Source organism: Lepus europaeus, chromosome 6 (assembly GCF_033115175.1).
Source record: "Lepus europaeus isolate LE1 chromosome 6, mLepTim1.pri, whole genome shotgun sequence".
Taxonomy (NCBI): domain Eukaryota; kingdom Metazoa; phylum Chordata; class Mammalia; order Lagomorpha; family Leporidae; genus Lepus; species Lepus europaeus.
This window is the reverse complement of record NC_084832.1, coordinates 58,455,692-58,475,840: the sequence shown is the minus strand read 5'-3', so window position 1 is coordinate 58,475,840 and position 20,149 is coordinate 58,455,692. Positions and strand designations below refer to the sequence as shown.

General features: G+C 39.4%; 1 protein-coding gene across 1 annotated transcript in view; it reads left to right on the top strand.

Annotated features, from left to right (window-relative positions):
• The window catches only part of NUFIP1 (nuclear FMR1 interacting protein 1), a 43,004-nt gene extending 23,145 nt beyond the window's left edge, over positions 1-19,859 (top strand). The window contains exons 7-10 of the mRNA XM_062194155.1: positions 1,887-2,077; positions 9,881-9,997; positions 16,539-16,771; positions 17,947-19,859. Of these exons, the coding sequence (XP_062050139.1) occupies positions 1,887-2,077; positions 9,881-9,997; positions 16,539-16,771; positions 17,947-18,063 (658 nt within the window). The 3' untranslated portion in view covers positions 18,064-19,859. The remainder of the gene's footprint in view (positions 1-1,886; positions 2,078-9,880; positions 9,998-16,538; positions 16,772-17,946) is intronic.
• The last annotated feature ends 290 nt before the right edge of the window (positions 19,860-20,149 follow it).

The window sequence follows — 20,149 nt, the reverse complement described above, 5'->3', positions numbered from 1 at the left end:
AGGAGCAACAGCAGAGTGCTGTACCAGAAACAGAGCAGCTGGAACTTGAACTAGCACTCCAGCATAGGATGCCAGGATTGCAAGCAGTGGCTTCACCCACTGCACCATGGTGCTGGTGCTGCTATCTGCTGATTTTGACAAGGCTCAATCACAGCTGGGGTTGGTTGGCTCATGACTAGGGTATCATTTCTGGTTCCCTTTGTTCTTTCGCATAGATACATTTTTCCACCTGAAATCATTTTCCTTCCACCTGTTGGACTTCCATCTCATGGTGAGGGTCTGTTGGGGATGACTGATTTCAGTTTTGTGTGTTTGAAACAGTCTTTATTTTTCTTTTTAAAAGGTATTTCCATTTTATTTGAATGGCAAGGAGACAGAGTTCATCCATTTGCTTGCTCACTGCTCAGGTTCCCCGACAGCTAGGGCTGGGCCTGAATGAAGCCAGGAGCTAAGGATGCTATCCAGGCCACCCACATGGGTGGTAGTACCCAAGTACTGGGGTGTGCTGCCTCCCAGGGTGCACATGAGCAGGAAGCTGGATTGGAAGCAGAGGAGCCAGGAAGTAAACCAGACACTGATACAGAATATGGAGATCTGAACAGGGTTTTAACTGTGGTACCAAAAGCTTGCCTCCTAGCTTCCTTTTTGAAAGATATTTATGCTGGATGTGCAAGCCTAGGTGGTTTTTTAAAAAATTGTAGTATTTTAAAGATGTTGCTTCTTTATAATTTGCATTGTTTCCTGTGAGCAATATGCTGTCATCATTATCTTTCCTTTGGCTCTTTTATCACTGGTTTTGAGCAGTTTTGTTATGATGTGCATTGGTGTACTTTTCCTCAGATTTCTTTTAGTTGGGATTCACTGAGCTTATTGTATTATGAGATTGTAAGTTTGACCAGATTTGGAAAAATTTTGGCCACTATTTCTTCAAATATTTTTATCTCCTCACTGGTACTTTATTTTACTGTCAGTCTCTCGTTCTTTATTTTGGCTAGAAACACGTTTCTTGTACTGTCTTTTCTTAAATAAAAGTTCTTAATTTTCATGAATTCTAATTTATTGATCTTTTATTTATGTAGAGTTTCTAAAAATTGATGCTAATGTATTTATGGGACTTAATGTGATGTTATATATATACACACAGACACACAATATGTGATGAACAAATCAGGATAGTTGGCATTTCCATCTCCTTACACATTTATAATTTCTTTGTGTTGGGAGCCTTCTATCTCTTTTATTTTTTTAAGAATTTATTTATTTGAACAGTTACAGAGAGAGAAGGAGAGGCAGAGAGAGAGAGAAGTCTTCCATCTGTTGGTTCACCTCCCCAGTTGGCCACAATGGCTAGAGCTGCGCCAATCTGAAGCCAGGAGCCAGAGCCTCCTCTGGGTTTTCTCACACAGGTGCAGGGGCCCAAGGACTTGGCTATCTTCTACTGCTTTCCCAGGCCATAGCAGAGAGCTGGATTGGAAGTGGAGCAGCCGGGACTCGAACCAGCCTTATGGGATGCCAGTACTGCAGGCAGCGGCTTTACCTGCCATACCACAACCAGCCCCTCTCCTCTTTTTGGTTCCTTATAAGATATATAATAAATTGTAAACTCTACTCACCCCTCTATGCTGCTAGAACTTACTCTTCCTATGTAACTATATTTTAATAAGTCCCTCTGTCCCCCTCTTCCTGTCCCTCCTATCCTCTAGGAAACACTATTCTTTTCTCTCCTTCTATGAAATCAATGTTTTTAGTTCCCACATATAAGTGAGAATATGTGCTATTTGTCTTTTGATTAAGCTAGGTTTCTGTTGCATCCAGTAGTCTTTTACAAATTTTTTCTTGAAAAATTAGTGCCTATTATACTAAGAATTACATTTTTCCTACTCCAGCAAGATGAAGGGAATGGCCAGACATTCGCAAGTGTCCAAGATCAGAAGTCCTGGCAGACAAAACAAGTGGAAAAATGGCAGTGCCCGGCAGGGAGTGGTTGGACCAGGCAATCACGTGTGTGATTCGAAACCTAAAGACCCACTTGAGGCAAATGCAGATCCTCTTGGTGTCTTGATCAACAGTGACTCTGGTAAGTGAAACAAGAAAGAATTAGTGTGTAGACAATGGTGCTGACGTTGATTATTCATAGCCTTGATCGTGGAAGGTTTAATGGCAAATATTTTGGTTTTATTTTTTGTCTTTATTAGGAGGATCTTGTCAAAAAACCTTGTTTCACAACATGTTTTCTGAGTCTGGGGGCAGGCAGGCCGTGGAAGAAAAATTGTATTTGTTGGATCATTTCCATAGTGTGATGCCATCTTGGAAAATTTCTTGGTTGTTTTGAAAGTGTTAGTACTGTCGATTCACATTTGTTCACTTATCTGCATTTCCCCCCATTATATATAATACAGAAATTCCAGGAAGCCTGTATTATTTATATTACTGACCCTGAGTATGTTCTCTTTGGGCATAATTCACTGTATTTGACGAATATTGTTCTTCCTCAGACCTAGTATAGATTTATGAATGTTTATGGTTTCTCCTTGAGTTCCCTCTAGAATTTATTGGGCAAGTTGACTCAATGCTAATAAGTTGAAAAATTAAAGCACCAAAATGCTGCTGTCACATGCAGGTATCACTCAGGCTGAAGTACCCTGTCCTTCAGTAGCGTGATGAGGTGTTAGCTGATTGCTTATGTTTCCTCTTGCAAAGGGGTACCTGAACATTGTTGGGGAGTAGATTGATGTTATATTGAAGATTTCATTGCAGGCTCTGTTCATTTTGGGTGATAATGGCTTCTGTGATAATCATATGACAAGTAATTAAAATTATGGGTGGCAAGAAATGGAGATAATTTGTTGACTGAATTAAGGTCATAAGGGAAGTTGGACTAGGTTTTAAAATTTTAGTAGGAATAGGGGCCAGTCCTGTGGTATAGCAGGTGGAGTTGCCATTTGTGGTACCCGCATTCTATAATGGGCACTGGTTTGTGTCCTGGCCACTAAACTTCTGCTCCAGCTCCCTGCTGATGACCTGGGAGGAGCAGCAGAGGATGGCCCAAGTGCTTGGTCCCCTGCTACCCATGTGAGACACCTGGAGGAAGCTACTAGCTCCTGGCTTCAGCCTGTCCCAGTCTCATTGCGGCTGTCTAGGGAGTGGAACAGCAGATGGAAGATCTCTGTTCCTCTCTCTCTGTAATGCTGACTTTCAAGTAAATAAATAAATCTTTGTAAAAAATTAAATTTGGTAGATATAATAATGCTATCCTAATACCAACTAACATTTATTGCATACGATACTTAACTTTGCTCTGTATGCATTGTACACATTTCTTTTCCTCATGACAATCTTTATTGTTGCTACTCCCATTTTAGAAAAGAGGAACACAGAGACTAAGTAATCTGTCTTAGCTATACTGCCGGTGAATGGCAGAGCTAGAATTTGAACTTGGAAGTCTGACTTCACTAGAACTACATGTGCTCTACATGTGAAGTCTGAATTTATCAAGAAAAATATTCCGAGGCTAGCATAGTGTAGATGTGGGGAAGAGTTTAGAAAGTGCATCTTACTGTTGCAGAGGCAAGAAAAGGCAGGTGATGTTTTGAACTAGTGTGGAATTGACTCATGGGCACTGATTCTTTTTTTTTTTTTTTTTTTCTCCTTCTTCAAAAAATTTTAGAAAGGGTGAACATTTGACCTCATGGTTAGATGCTGGTTAAGACACCCACACACCATGTTGGAGTGCCTAGGCTTAAGTCCTGGCCCCATTCCTGATTCCAGCTTCCTTCTAATGCTGGGAGGCAACAGGTGATGGCTCAAGTAGCTGGGTCCCTGCCACTTACATGGGAGACCTGGATTGCGTTCCCAGCTGCTGACTTCAATTTGGCCCATCCTCCACTGTTGCAGGCATCTGGAGAGTGAACCAGTGGATAGGCACTTCCTGTGTCTTTATTGTCACTCAATTTCCTTATATATTCTGCTGACTAACCTACTAGCACAGTCAAGGATTTTTTAAATCTTTTTTTGGTATGTCAGTACTTAAGGCCAAGTTTATTTTGTTGCTGTTATTTAAATGTACCTACAACAAGTTTTAAGGCTTTCCTACCCTGTAGTCTTAAACAATAAGCCTTGTCTGAGCTAGAGAGAAAGCAGCTAGTCAGTAATGTGGCATCAATGTGCCTCAGCATGTCTCCACAAAACAAAGGTAATCTAATTTGTGGCTCATTTGCTGTAATATAAATGCAGCTGTTGTCTAGAACACTGGGACATCAGTCTAGCTATGCACTGTATCAGTTGGGCTGCTTCTGTTGTCTAAAAGATAAGTGTTAAAGTAAGAAAATAAGCTGCCATAACACATTGGCTCTCATGAATGCCCACTGGTAAATGTCATCCTTGAGAATTAGAGACTAAAAAGCGAAGGCTCCATTTTGAGGGCAGCTTTTTCAATGAATAGCATTTTCTTAAGTAGACTTAATCATGAATCTTCTTGGAACTAAGCATATGATTGTGTTTACTCCATAAAAACAATGGGAAATGGGGGGAACAAGGGGTAGCATGTAAAGAAATCAGTTGTAGGGGCAAGCGTTGTGGTACAGTTGCTGCCTGTGGTACCAACAACCCATATGTGTGCCAATTCGAGCCCTGGCTGCTCTGCTTCTGACCCAGCTCCCTGTTAATGTGTCTGGGAAAGCAGGCAAGATGCTGCTAGACCTAGATGGAGTTCCTGGCTTCTGGGTGGCCCAGCCCTGTCTGTTGCAGACCTTTTGAGGAGTGAGCCGGTGGGTGAAAGCACTTGCACCCTCTCTGTCTCAGCCTCTCCCTCTCCCTCCTTCTCTGTAACTTTTCCTGCCAAATGAATAAAATAAATCTTAAAAAAAAAAAAAAAAGGAAGAAGTAGTAAGTTGTAGCAAGAAGCCTGATGGGAGGCTTCTGCAACTGCTAACGTTTTCATAGGGCAGTGTGTTTTTGCTGTAGTCATTTCCATAGGGATTGATGCCATCCTGCATTTTGCCTGCCTGCTGGGGATTTTAAAGACGTCTTTCCCTGCTTTAAGAAACTCGTAGTAGAATGATAATTTTTAGATCATTGAAGTGAAGTCTTTGCTTTGGTCAGTGGAAGCTGATGTTTATGTATGAGAGAGATATGAGATTTACCCTAAGTGTCACTGTTTTAACAGTAAGAGAAACTGTGCTGTTGTTTCATAATAATTCTACAATTTGGTTTTATCATAGTGATTGGTATGTCTTTAAGCTGGTATTTTCAGTTTAGAGAAATGTGTTAGCTGCTTTTATAAAAACTGAAATTCCTTGAGCATTATTTTGTCAGCTAGTATATATAATTCCTTTATCTTTGTCTTTCCAGGATGGGAGCTAAAAATGCCTGTGTTAGAGGCGCTACATAAATCTTGGGGACTCTGGGAACAGCCTTTATTGATTTATGGAGATATAAAAGTCACTGTAGAAGATACTTGGATAGTGCCAAAGGAACAATACCCCTTTTCAAAGTATTATTGCTTGTAGTGGGTCCATTAAACCTATAACTGCAGGGGGAAGAGTTAGGGGAAGAATTGTTCATATGTATGAACTTGTAGCTCTTACCCTTTGGGGAGGCAATCAAATATAGTGAACTTTGTGACACTCTTACACTTAGCATCCAAATCATTGTTTCCAAATCACTGTTTCCAAATACCATTCTCCACTTAAACCAGGCCTTCTTGGAGAAATGATTGATGATGAGAAATGAGCCTACAGCATCTCATGGTGCCTAAAATAAGAGTGATCAAGAAACCTAAAGAAGTAGGTATGTCAGAAGGATAGTGAAAAAATTCCTAACGACCAAAGCTGAAACAGAGCCACAAAATAAGTAATAAATTATAACCCCCAAAATAAATGCTTGAGTCTCTATTGATATAAATAAGGAAGCTGGAACAAGGAGTGGAGTTGAAACTCAGGGCACTCCCATAGGGAATGTGAGTGTTCTGAGCAGTGCTTTAACTGCTGTGCTATATGCTCACCGCAGAGATGAAACTTTAAAGTGAAACAGTATTTGCATAACCTCAAGATATTCCCCCCTAAACTATTTACTAATTATTATCATGGTTTTAACATGTATCTCAAATTCTTTGATGTTCCATACTTGAGGGACCTTAATTCTCCTTCCCTTGAATGTGGGCTTGACTTACTAACTCATTTCAAGGAAGAGAATAATAAGAGATACAGTAACTTTATAGTGGAGAAACCAAGCAGACCATGGAGTAATGCAGTCATGTTGATGTCTGGGACCTCTGATGTGATGAGAACTCTGTGAGATTTGTTCTGAAAACCCATGACCTCAGTTTCATCTTCAGAAACATCTGACAAACTCAGACTGAGGGACATTCACAAATACCTGACGTGTCAGATTCATAGAAGATGAGGAAAGAGTGGGAAACTCTCAAAGATTGAGAGAAGACTGAAGTGTCATGTCGCCAAATGCAATGAATATGGTGGGTGGGTTGAATCCTGGAACCAAAAAGAAGGACAGTGCCGCCGCCGCCCCCCCCCCCCCCCCAAAAAAAAAACTTTTTAAAAAAATTTTGAGCATTCATGTACTGTTGTAGGCTCAGGATACGATATCAAATAGAGCAAAACCTCTTCTATCCTGTAGCTTCCATTCTGATTGAGAGAGATAACAGTAGACATGTGTGCAATATGTCGGGTTGATATAAGTGTCATGAAGACGAATGAAGCTTAGTAAAAGGATAAAGAGTGGGAGTCAGGAGGGGAGTGTACTATTATAAATCCATTCATATAGCCAGGCAATCAGTGAAAATGTTTCTGGTAAGGTGACATGAAGATGTCCGAATGAAGTAAGGAAGTAAGGGGCTGATGTCTGAGGGGACAGCAGCCCTAGCAAAGAGAGAACAAATGCAGACACCCCAGGAGGAGAACACCCTTCATGTGGTCACGTAAGAGCCAGATTTGAGTGGAGCCAGCAAATAAAGTGCTTGGGGGCCAGTGTTGGGCGAAACAGGTAAAGCTGCTTGCAATGCTGGCATCCCTTATGGGCCAGTGTTCAAGTCCCAGATGCTCCGCTTCCAGTCCAGCTCCCTGCTAATGGCCTGGGAAAAGCAGTGGGAGATGGCGTAAGTATTGGGGTCCCTGCCACCCATGTGGAAGACCTGGATGAAGCTTCTGACTGACTCATGGCTTTGGCTTGGCCCAGACTGGGTTGTTGTGACCATCTGGGGAGTAAGCTAGCGGATGGAAGATCTCTCACTGTTTTTCTGTTTCTGTAGCTCTGACTTTCAAGTAAATAAATAAATCTTTGGAAAGTGGTTGGATTTGTTACGGGACAAAGGAGGACCAGATCCATTGACATTGTAGGCCAAAGAGGATTTGGGGTTTTAATTTAAGGTTGAGCAGAGTGGTGATATAATCTGATTTGTGTGTTTAGGTGGAGAATGGACTATAAAGAGGGGTAGGCAGGGTTGTATCAGGGATGTCTTAGAAAGCTGGTAGAATTGTCCAGGCAAAAAATGTTGCCTTGGACTAAGGTTATAGTGAAAGTAGTGGGGAGTATGATTCTAGAGCTATTTCCTAAATAGAGCTGACAGCTCTATTGGTTGATTGGATATGGTATGTGAGAGTCATGGATGATTCCTAGGTTTTTGGCCTAACCCTTAAGAAGAAAGACTTGGCATTTTTCAAGATGAATACTGGAGCTCATGTTCCAAGTAGAAATGAAGTGTTTGTTTTTGGACATGGTATACTTGAGATACCTGCTTGACATCTACATAAGATGTTGACCAAGTAGTTAAGATTATTTTGGAGTTTAGGGGACAATTGAAGACTAGAAATAGAAATTCATGATTCACCAGTATATAGATAGTGTCTTTTTTTTTTTTTTTTTTTAAGATTTAACATAACATGACATCCTGGAAAAGAGAGGTATAAAAAGGTCTATCAGAATTTAATCTGAGAGGGATAGGTCTTGTAGCACAAGTTGGCCAACTGCTTGGGACCCTGGCATCCCCTATTAGAGTGTTGGTTCAAATCCTGGCTACTCTGCTCCCAATCCAGCTCTCTGTTAATGTGCCTGAGAAGCAGCAGATTATGGCTTAAGTACTGGAGTGCCTGCCACCTATGTGAGAGACTCAGGGGAAGTTTCTGACACAGTCATGGTTAGGGACACTTGGGGAGTGAACTGGCAAATGGAAGATCTATCCCTCTTCCTCTCCCCTGGTCTCCCTTTCTCTCTGTTACCCGTTCAAATAAATAAATCTTTTTTTTTTTTTTTTAAGAGATCCAAGGGCACTCTGTAATTTTGGAAGTTGGTCAGTGAGGAGAGTTCAGTTGGAAGACTGGGGAAAAGAGAGCCAAATGAGGAGGTTCTGGAAGCCAGGTGAAGAAGGTGGTTTACAAAGTAGATGATCACGCACTGTCAAATACTGCTGCAAAGTTAACTAAGATGAGAACCAAGCAATGAATTCTAAATTTGGTGGCGCAGCTACCAGAAATTTTCTGGGAAGAAAAAAATTTCACTGGCTCCTAATTCAAGCTTCCAGCCCATGTAGACCTTGGAAGGGAGCAGAGGTGGCTCCAGTAATTGAGTTCCTGGTTCCTGACTCTTCAGCCTGGCCCAGTCCCAGCTGTTGCAAACATTTTCTATTTCTGTAGGAGGTTCACTAATTAAAGATTGAGATTTGGAGTCAAATAGCCAGGATTTAAATCTGGCCCAATTTGGTCATGCTTTCAAAGAGCATAATATTCAACTGTTTATTTTACTTTTCTGATAACCTTTCTTTGGGTCTTGGAAGGAGATGTTATAGTTTGGTTTTTGATCATTCAAACACTGGATGAACAATCTTCATAGTAACATTATGGTAGATTTCTCTTTAATACACTGTAAAATATATATTTTCCATTCCCTCTATTAATCCAGAAGAAAAGGTAATCATTTAGCTTAAAATTGAGAAGCAGTGGTTTTGCGGGAGCGTGTGTGTGTGAGTATGTGTGTGGTGCTGGGTAGTGTGGGGAGATGGAAGAGGGTTTGACTTCATCCAACAGAAGGTGCTGGTTCAGCATTCACATAAAAGGGTGCTCTCATTTCCTACTGGCATGTTTTGGCTTCTCCTAGACTTAGTGAACGCTGACTATTCAGACTTGAAACATTTCATACTGGTTGTGGGTTGAGTTGGTTCATTAAATAGACAAGTTACTTATTGTTTTCAGCCAGGCTTTATTTTTAGTGGTTGTTCAGAATAGAGTTAATATGTTTTTAGAGCTGCCAAAAATAAATGTAATAGGTGGTATCCTGAGGCTACAACCAGGCTTGCTTGGGCTCTGATCAAACACTTCACCTTTGGCAGGCTCTTCAGTACTTGCTGAATTCTCATGGTTGGCTTGTTTACTTAAGTTCTTAGAAGTTCTAAATAATAAAACTGGGTGGATTCATTTCAGCATTGCTTTTTGATTAGGGGTAGATATTTTTATATTTTATTTATTCCTAAATTTAGTTTTCAAAGATAATGATCCTGATCCAGTGAAATTAAATAAATTTTTGTTCGTACTACTACCTGTAAATTAATAGCAAAGGCTGTGTGATTAAGTTAGTTTAGAGAAGGCCCAAATTCTACAGCCTGTGAAGCATGACAGATAACTGAATTGTGTGGCTTTCATTTGCCTGTCTGTCTCCTCTGGGGCTGAGAGCTTCTCTGCTCATGAAGATTTAAACCAAGGGGAAATTTTTCGGGTCCCCTGGGATTAGTTTTTTGGGAAGGGTGAGGGAAATGATTAGAAGTTACTTTTTTTTCACTAACAGATGAGGAAGCAGGGATCTGTCAGTTTTCTTTTTTGTGGTGGTAGAGGCTTTGGGATACATGTTTGAAAGATTCTTTCCTCTTCTGTTTCAGAATCCGATAAGGAGGAGAAACCACAGCAAACTGTCATACCCAAGGAAGTGACGCCAGCCTTATGCTCTCTGATGAGCAGCTATGGCAATCTGTCAGGGTCAGAGAGCGAGCCAGAAGGTAAGTCATGGCCTCGGTTTTACAGCGAGGTATGTTTTGGTGCTTTTTGCCTCTGGTATAGATTGTATATTAATAGCATCCAGTATGTACCTTATTTGCTTGAACATTCAAATTCCTTTTTTGTTTGAAAATAATAAAAAGTAAAGTTATCATGACAAAAGAAAGCTGGGGGAAATGTGTTACTACTTCTGGGGAGAAAAAGGTAAAAGTAATTCAATATAATGAAAAAACAAGAAGAACAGAAAATATACCAAGACTTGTAGAAAATTCCAAAAGAGCACAAAGAAAATTCAGTTCTTCTGCTCCGAAGAACCCTTGTCATAACGTGTTTGTAGCACCTTTGGTAGGTGGCAAGAGGTCCTTTATGACAAAGGGGATGGTTAAAATGTTTAAATGTATATACGGCATTGCTCTTTATAGATCCTGTTTACCTAAATTACCTCATTTGGAAAACACAACAGCCCTGTTCTTGTGGTTACGTTAGCCTGTGTGTTTTAAAGGTTGGAAGCAATGGAATCCTTTCAGGAGTCTTTCTGAGAAATCAGCAATACATGGTCTTACTTTTAAAGATGATGTCCCTGTATGGGCTTTATTTTTTTAAAAGATTTTTTAAAAAGATTTATTTTATTTATTTTAAAGACAGAGTTACACAGAGAGGCAGAGACAGAGAGAGAGGTCTTCCATCCGCTGGTTCACTCCCCAGATGGCTGCAACGGCTGGAGCTGAGCCAATCTGAAGCCAGGATCCAGGAGCTTCTTCTGGGTCTCCCATGCCATGTACTGGAGCCCAAGGACTTGGGCCATCTTCTACTGCTTTCCCAGGCCACACCAGAGAGCTGGATCGGAAGAAGAGCTGCTGGGACTAGAACCGGCACCCATATGGGATGCCAGCAACTGCAGGCCAGGGCATTAACCCACTGTGCCACAGTGCTGGCCCCAAGTATGGCAATTTTTAATTCAAGATTTTTTTTAAGGATTTATTTATTTATTTAAGAGAGTTATGGGCAGGGAAAGACAGGGTGAGAGGTCTTCCATCCACTGTTTCTCTCCCAGATGACCACAATGGCCAGAGCTAGGCCAGGCCATAGCCAGGAGCTAGGAGCTCTAGCTTTCTCTTCTGTGCGTCTAGCTCAGATGTGTCAACGTAGGAACTGCTCAGGGGATTAAAAATGCAGAGTCTTAAAGTGTATAAAATGAAGAGAAGGTGTGTATGTGATTGGATGAAGGTGGCGGCACTTTAAAAGGTGACTGTGCAGTTGGAGGACGTTGAATAAGGAAGAATTTGGCTTTAATTTGAAAGATAATGTTTATGTCTATCTGTAACATGGGAATTTTCCCCCTTTTTAAACAGGCTGTGGCTTACTCTGATAGCTTATTAGAAACTACTTGAATTTTGAAATCTAAAGTGTTTTGGCTTTATCAGGGTATTATTTAACAACTAGTTGCCTCATTTCTGTCTCTCTCTTTTTTTTTTTAGATTTTAAGAAAAACAGTATTTATTTCTTACTCATGTTTCTAATACTCTGATATGAGATGGAGTTATTCTTTAAACACAGATTACATTTCCCACTTACTGGTTCTATTTACAATAGCTGATAACAAAACTATTAACAGATTACTGAATTTCATAAAAACAAGGTGTCCTAATGCTTTCTTCTCCCTTTCTTAAGATGAAACATTTAATACTTTTATATTCATGTCTTTATTTTGAGACTGTCACCATTTTCAATAACAAGGACGAATGGAAGCTAGAAAAGATCTTTGAGGCCTCACACCTTCATTCTTAGAACCGTGAGCATCTTTGGGAAATCTGGATTTAGTTCCTGGCTCTCCACTTTGGCCTCCTGGCCATTTCAGGCATTTGAGGCATAAATCAGCGGATGGTAATATCTAGAAGGTTGCTTATTTAAATGGATTCTAAATGAAGAGAGGTAGTCTCCTGTATTATTTATTTATCTGAAAGGCAGAGAGACAGAGTTGTTGCAACCACTGATTGACTCCACAAATACCTGCAACAACCAGGGCTGTGCCAGGCCAAAGCTAGAAGCTCAAAATTCAGTCCAGGTCCCCCATGCATGTGGCAGGGACCCAAGTGCTTGAGCTATCGCTTGCTGCTTCTAGGGTGCACATTAGCAGGAAGCTGGAATTGGGAGCAGAGCTGGTACTCAAATCAGACTGTTACAGATTTAATTATCTCAACAAGCTTATGAAGTAGGTGCCATTGTTTTATCTCCATTTTACAGAAGAGAAAATTTAGGCAGAGATGAGTAGCTTGCCCCAAAGTCACATAGCCAAGAAGTCATGGAACTAGGACTTTTGAACTTAACAGTCTGCCCACAGAGTCAGGGTTTCTAACATTTCCCTATATGTTCATTCAGTCCTATGTAATATTTGAGTGTGGAGGGTTTTGAGGGATGTTGTTAGACTCCTCTATTCTTAAGAACATCCATTTGGAAGTAGTAGTGGTGAAGATTCCTGTCTTAACACTTAGAATTTTCAACTGTCTTAATTAGTTTTTCTCTTAATATAGCGAAATGAAGTGATTCAAATGTCAAACCAACCTGTATTCCTGGAATACAATCTGCTTAGTATGGTCTGTTATCTTTTTTTTTTTTTTTTAATTATGTTTTTAATTGAAAGGCAGAGTGATGGGGTAGAGGCAGGAAGGGAAGGGAAGAGGGAGGCCAGGCTAAAACCAGGAACCAGAAACTCCATCTGGGTCTCCCATGTGAGTGACAGGTGCTTGAGCCATCACCTGCTGCCTCCCAAGATGCATATTAGCAGGAAGGTGGGTCTAAGTGGAGGCTCCACCCCAGGTTCTAGGAGTCCCAAGCTGTGGCTAAACTGCTGTGCCACAACAGTTAACATTGTAATGCATTACTGGACTTGATTTGGCAAATTTTCTTTTTAAAATATTTGTTTTATTTATTTGAAAAGCAGAGTTACAGAGAGAGGTAGAGACAGAGAGAGGTCTTCCATCCACTGTTTCATTCCCCACATGGCTGGAGCTCGGCCATTCTGAAGCCAGGAGCCAGGAGCACTTGGGCCATCCTCCACTGCTTTCCCAGGCCATAGCAGAGAGCTGGGTCTAAGAAGAGGAGCCAGGACTTGAACCTGCGCCCATATGGGGTGCTGGTGCTGCAGACCAGGGTTTTAACCTGCTGTGCCTCAACACCGGTCCCTAATTTGACAATATTTTATGAAAGATTTTTGCATTTGTGTTTGTGAGGGATACTAGTCTATATTTTTCTTTATAGTGGATTTGGTGTCTGTTTGGATCTGTTTCTTCCTCTTCTTGGTTAAGCGTTTGCCCTCAGCATCTCCTCTTGTTGATAAAATTCAGTAGTGAAGCCATCTGAACTTGGCATTTTCTTTTTGGGAAGGCTTTAAATTATGAATTAAATTTTCTTGACAGACACAAGACTACTCAGACTGCCCATTTTTCCTTGAGTAAGTTTTGATCGTGTGTTTTTCCAAAGAATTTGTCATTTTTACCTAAATTGTTGAATTTATTGATATAAATAATTGGTCATAATATTCCTTGTGATAGGTATAGAATCAATAGTGATGTCTTCTCTTTTGTTTCTCATATTAATTGATATTTCTTTGTTTATTGATTAGTCTTGCTAGCTATTTTATTAATCTTTTCAAGGAACCAACTTCTGGCTTTGCTCATTAAATTCTATTTGTCATTGCTTTTTATTATTTTTCTCTTTCCCTCTTATTACATTGAAAGCTTAGATAATTAATTTTAGGCTTTTTGTCATTTCTTAATTTTTTTTCCTTTTTTTCGTCTTTTCATCACTTCTAATTAAGCAGTCAAAGCTCTAAATTTGCCCTCTGCACTACTTTAGCTGCATCTCACAAATTCGACACATTATGTTTTCATTTTTATATATTGTAAAATATGTCTTAATTTCTCTTGTGCTTTGTTCTCTAACATGGATCATTGTGAAGATGTAGGAAAAGAACAAATGTAATTTTTCCTTATATGTGTATTCAGCAATCAACACAGAACACTTCTCTTTTTTTTTTTTTTTTTTTTGACAGGCAGAGTGGATAGTGAGAGAGACAGAGAGAAAGGTCTTCCTTTTTGCTGTTGGTTCACCCTCCAATGGCCGCTGTGGCCGGCGCATCTCGCTGATCCAAAGCCAGGAGCCGGGTGCTTCTCCTGGTCTCCCATGCGGGTGCAGGGCCCAAGCACTTGGGCCATCCTCCACTGCCTTCCCGGGCCATAGCAGAGAGCTGGCCTGGAAGAGGGGCAACCGGGATAGAATCCGGCGCCCCAACCGGGACTAGAACCTGGTGTGCCGGCGCCGCAAGGCAGAGGATTAGTCTGTTAAGCCACGGTGCCGGCCACAGAACACTTCTCTTACCAAATGTATGGTGGTTGTTTTTTTTTCCCCCATACACCAACCAGACTACCAGTTCTGCAGCACATGTAACTGAATTTCCTCTTACTCAAGTCAAGTCCAACACTATCTGTATACAGTGTTAGATTCCAGAGGTTGAGGGCTCATCTCCAAGGCTGGCAGCCCTCCCACCCTCATTCAGAAGAAATTGCAAGTCTCAGGTTGTTTTACTTTTGTGCTCACTGGATGGCTATAATTGGGGTTCCCAGAACCTTCCCTTTGATTTTGGTTAATTTGTTGGAGCAGTTCACAAAACTTAGAGGAGCACTCACATGTATTCCTGGTTTATTGTAAAGGATATTGCAAAAGATTCTGCTGAACAGGAGTTGAAGAGATAGGAGGATGGTGCCCTGAGCTTCCATGCCCTCTCGGGCTGTGCTGCCTTCTGGCAACCTCTGCATACTTAGCTGTCTGGAAACTCTCTGAACTCTGTCCTTTTGAGTTTTTATGCAGACTCCGTGACATAAGTGTGATTGACTGAATCACTGACTGGTGCTGTCCAGCTTCTCTCCTCTCCCTGGAGGTTGGGGAGTTGGGCTGAAAGTGACTAGCCCCCAGCCTGAAGCTCCTAGGTGATTCTAGCCTACAGAAAAACAATGAGTTATCACTTTGAAGATTCCAAGGATTTTAGGAGTTACATGCCAGGAAGTAGGAGGAGGACCCAATATGTATTTCATCATATCAGTTATTTATAAGTATATTGTTTAGTGTCTATATTTCTAGCTCCTTTTAATGATTCTCCTATGATCAGAGAACACACTCTGTACACTTTCAGTTTTTCATGTCTATTGAGACTTGTTTTGTGGTCCAGCATAAGATGCATGTTTATATGAACTTGATAGGAATATGTTTTAGGCCAAGTGTTCTTTGTCTATTTGAGTTGTTAGTGATGTTCAGATCTTCTGTATAACCCTATTTTCTCATTGTTCTTCAGTTACCAACAGTAGAGTGTTAAGTCTCCAACCCTTTCAGGACTATTAGTTTGGCTGTTTATATCCTGCAAATCTGTTATTAAGCATTATTGTTTTTATGTTCTTGATGAGTTGACCTCTTTAACATTATGATACCTATGCTAGCATCTTTGTACTCGTTTCCCTCTTTATCCCTGGTGTGATACTCCTTGTTCTGAAGTGGTTTTTTGTTTTGTTTTGTTTTTTAGATTGATGTACCCATTCCAGCTTGATTGTGATTGATGTGTGCATAGTATCTTCTATCCTTTTATTTTTAACCTGTGACTTTATACAGGCAGTCCTCTCTGCACGGTTCCTTGGTAACTGAGATTTAATCTCAGTTCAAACTGTGTAAAGGACGACTTGCATTTAAATCAAGATAGACATTGTACAGTTGGGTCTTATTCTTTTTTCCAGTCTTAACATCCCTGCCTTCTTAGTGGGATATTTAGAACACTTACACACATACTGTACTTACTTGTATGGCTTGTTTCATTTGTCTCAGCTATTTTTGTTCTATTTTTCTTGTCCTACTTCTTTTGGATTAATTCTATTTGGGAGGCAGTGCAAATATTGATTTATTAGTTATACCTCTTATTTTTTTAGGAGTTCATCCAGAGTAAAGTATGCAACTTTTAACTTATCACAGTGTACTTTCCAATAATATCTACTTTATGTGTAATTTAAGAATTTTACAGCAGTGTGCTTTCTTCTTCCTTCCTTTGTGCTATTGTTACAGATTTTATCTCCTGAGATGTTACAAATCACAAGAAATAATACAAATATTATTTTTGCTTTAAATAGTCAACTATCTTTTCATTGTTTTTCATATGAGAAAAAAATGTCTTTGGTGTTTATCCACACATTTACTGTTTCCAGCATTTGTCATTCCTTTGTGTAGATCCAAGTTTCCATCTGGTATTATTTCCTTCACAGGGAGCATGTTCTGTAGCTCTTTGTGGTAATCTCCATTCTTGGCAGTTAGAGCTCCCTATTTGAAAAATATTGGTATACACTGTCAATGCCTTGCAAAATCTCTCATGGTTTTAAGTAATTAAGTAGCCAGTAGCTACTTAATTAAGTAGCTAGTGAGCGATTGTTATGGCTGTTTTGATTATTTTTAAAACTTCTACCTTTTTTTAGATTTGTTTTTTATTTATGTGTTTTTTATCATGCTCAGAAACTCCAATCAAGACTGAAGCAGACATTCTGGCGGAAAACCAGTTTCTTCCTAGCACTACTCCTCAGAGTCCAAGGCAAGATGTTAAAGCAACTGTTACAAATTTCTCAGAAGCCAAGTGTGAGAACCAAAAGAAAAGTTTTAAAAAGACAAACCCTCAGAGGAAAAAAAATTATCCTAACTATCAGACATTATTTGAACCAAGAACACACCATCCATATCTCCTGGAAATGGTAAGGGATTTTTCTTTACACTGCAGGCTTTGTGTCTCATCAACATAGAGCCACTGGGGTTTTCTTGGTGTGCATGTGTTTTCAGGTTAGCTGAGACATATGGTCCTGGAAGACTTGTCTATTTATCTTAATTCTGAGGCTGCATTTGGCATATAGCTGGTGTTCAGTAAATGTGGAAAATTTTCAATTTTGAAAGCTGCTTAAAATCTATGTTTGAATGGTTATTAAGGAAATATGTATTGAGATTTACTGATATTTTTAAAGTTTTCTTTAACAGCATATCTAGATTTGATGGTAGGCTAAAAGAAAGAAAAGGTTTTTAATACAAATTTCTATTGAAAACCACAAGATAATGGGAACTAAAGAGCTAAAGTTTCTTGACAATGCCCACTTCTTGTCTTTAGAGATTGGCTTCATTGTTTTCTCTTTCTATACCTTTATTGACTTTTCTTTTGTATATTTTAATTTATTCTCAGCATTATGTGCTTTAAAAATCTAATATTGTTCTTTAAAAAAATGTGTAAAGAGCAAGCAGTGCATCTTTTGATTCTAAGAAATGGACATGAAACTGTTGAAAGATCAACTTTCATGACTAAGAGTAATAGAAACATTCTATGTATTCCACATTTTTTGGAGTTAACAAACTATTAATATTCTGTAAAAAGACTATTTAAGTTCATTTTTGGCAAATCACATGTCACTCCTTGGTTATGTACTTACTCTGAATACCAGGGAGTTTTAGCTTTCTTTCAATTATAGTAAGCACAAAAATGAGAAGTTATGAAAAACAGGGAATGTTGGGGTTTTTACTGTGGTTTCATTGTTATCATTTTTAAAAATATATACTTACCAGTTTCTAGACTGGAGATTTGAGTTTGAGGGAGTAGATCCTCTTTGCCATATTTTTAGATTAAAGAATCACAGGTTTTCGAGCCTGTTGCCTTGTCCTTTGCTAGAAGCTTCTAGAGGAGACCCTAAGTGTGAATATGTGTTCTGCTTAACAAGCTACATAATCTTGGTATGAGAAAATATTCTCAGAAAATAATTGCTTAATATGATTCACATTTCTTATTCTTGTGTGTTCCTTCTATGGGAAGACATACCTGATATTTTAGACTGTGTTTCCCACGTATGTTTTGTCAGCTAATCCTAATTTTTTTTTTTTTTTTTTTAAGCTTCTCGCTCCAGACATTCGGCATGAAAGAAATGTGATTTTGCAGTGTGTTCGGTACATCATCAAAAAAGACTTTTTTGGACTTGATTCTAATTCTGAAAAAACTCAAGATGTATGATGTCTCTACACACATAACTGAAGCATGTAAAAGAGTACCAGCCCCAAGTCAGTGGCAGCAAACCAAAACCCCCTTTTCTCCCAAAACTGGATTAATTAAATTGTAAGCCTCAGAGGAGATTACATTGGATCTTCAAGTCTTTCCTTTGGGTCCTTGCAAATAAATACATCACTGATTTTTTAAAAACTGTGTACTGTGTGTTGTTCAGATTGTATATAATATTTAGTGGGAGAATTTTCCTTTTTTGTTGTATTGTTCTCAGGTAAGGAAGATTGCTGGTAGACTAGTTAAGAATTGAAGTAACTGGTTTAGGGTTAAAGAAGAAAGCTTTTAAAATATTCAGTATAGCTAAGCACAGTTAGAGAAATACAGCTTTTTTTTTTTTTTTTAAGCTGTATTTATTTATTTGAAAAGGAAAGCGACACACAGTCTCTCTTCTATCTCCTGGTTCACTCCCCAAATACCTGCAACAGCCAGGGTTGGGCCAGGCCAAGGCCAGGAGTGCTGCCTCCCAGGGTGCACATCAGCAGGAAGTTGGATCAGAAAAGTAGTCAGGACTCAAACCAAGGCACTCCAGTGTGGGATACCAGCATCCTGAGTGGCATCTTAAACCTTGCACAACAGCGCCCTCTCCAGCCTTTCTGTTTTAGTACAGGAAAGGAAGAGTTTTTATTTGACTATAGCAAGGGGAAATATTTTTAAAATAAACCAGGTCAAGTTAATATAATCAGGACTTGGAAATATTCCTGTTTATTTTTAAAGACATATTGAAACTCACCTAACATAGCTTATTGAATGTTTGAAATACTGGTATAGATATGGGCTCTGTGTTTAGATTCAATTTGCTTTGACCTGTGTATGTTTAGACTTAAATTGAAGTGCTTCTTGGTATGTTTCAGAATTGGGCCTTTTTTTTCCCATGAGAAAGTATGTCAAGATAGTATTTGATGAGGTTCAACTCATTTCTTAAAACAGAAACAGTGGTTGTGAGATAATCTGAATAATCTCAATTTTAAGGCTTTACTTATCCTATGAAAGTAGTAATGGGACTCTAAAATTTTTTTAAATCAAAGTTACTGAGATATTTTTGTCTCCTGTAATATGGGAGAATTTGATCTCATGTTCTAGTCCTTACGCTGGCTATAACTATAGCTCTGCCTTCTGACATAGAGATAATGGGATAGGTTTTAAAAAATTTCATCTGCTATGGGATTGTTGAAGTTCATGAATCTTGCTGGTAAGAGAAAAGATAAGAAAGACTTCTCCCCTCTTGTCTGCTGGTAAGACCCTCTGCAGAAGCCTGGAAGGCCTGGCAGCTAGTAACACTAATGACCTCTCAGACCTGAGGTTAACATTCCTGCTTAGTCACTGTTCTGTCAACCTTGTTGCCACCATACAAACCTCTGTATTCTGTTTCACCCTACTCCTCCATTGAGCTTCCACATTTTTGGAAGATTATCTGCTTAATACAGTATTTAGTTCAGTTCCTAGAACATTGTGAATTGTTTACTTGTGTGCCTCCACTGTGCCTGTATTCAAGGTATAAAAATGAGTAAGTCCTTGCCTGACTGCAAGGAGCTTTTAGTTTTTACATATTCAACACTGTGATTCCTAGCCTAATTCATCTAATCAGGATAAAGTAATGTTCCACACTGAGTTGATTTTCTAAAACAAAAGCTGCAGTTCTGTCACTGGCGCTTGCAGATCCCACAGACTTATCATTCGTCAATGAATTCACAGACTCCTGGATTCCTCTCATGGACTACCATGTCTCCACGAATGTTGACAGTCACTGATTGAAGGTACATTGTACAAACAGCTTTATTTTCAATTTATTTTCTAATAAATATATTTAAAGCTGAAAATGCTCCTCTGAGTATTGTGTTGGCTACGTCTGGCTGTGGTGACTTTTGTTTATTTCTGATGGATAATTTCAGGTTCATTTGCCCTTATATTTAAACCAGGAATTATTTAAAAGTGAGTGTGAAGTTCCTAAGTGGAACAATATACCCTGTATGGTTCCTGCTTTATGGGACACATAGTTAATATTGGTAACTGAGTTTTCGGGGGTGGAGGTGCTGTGCGT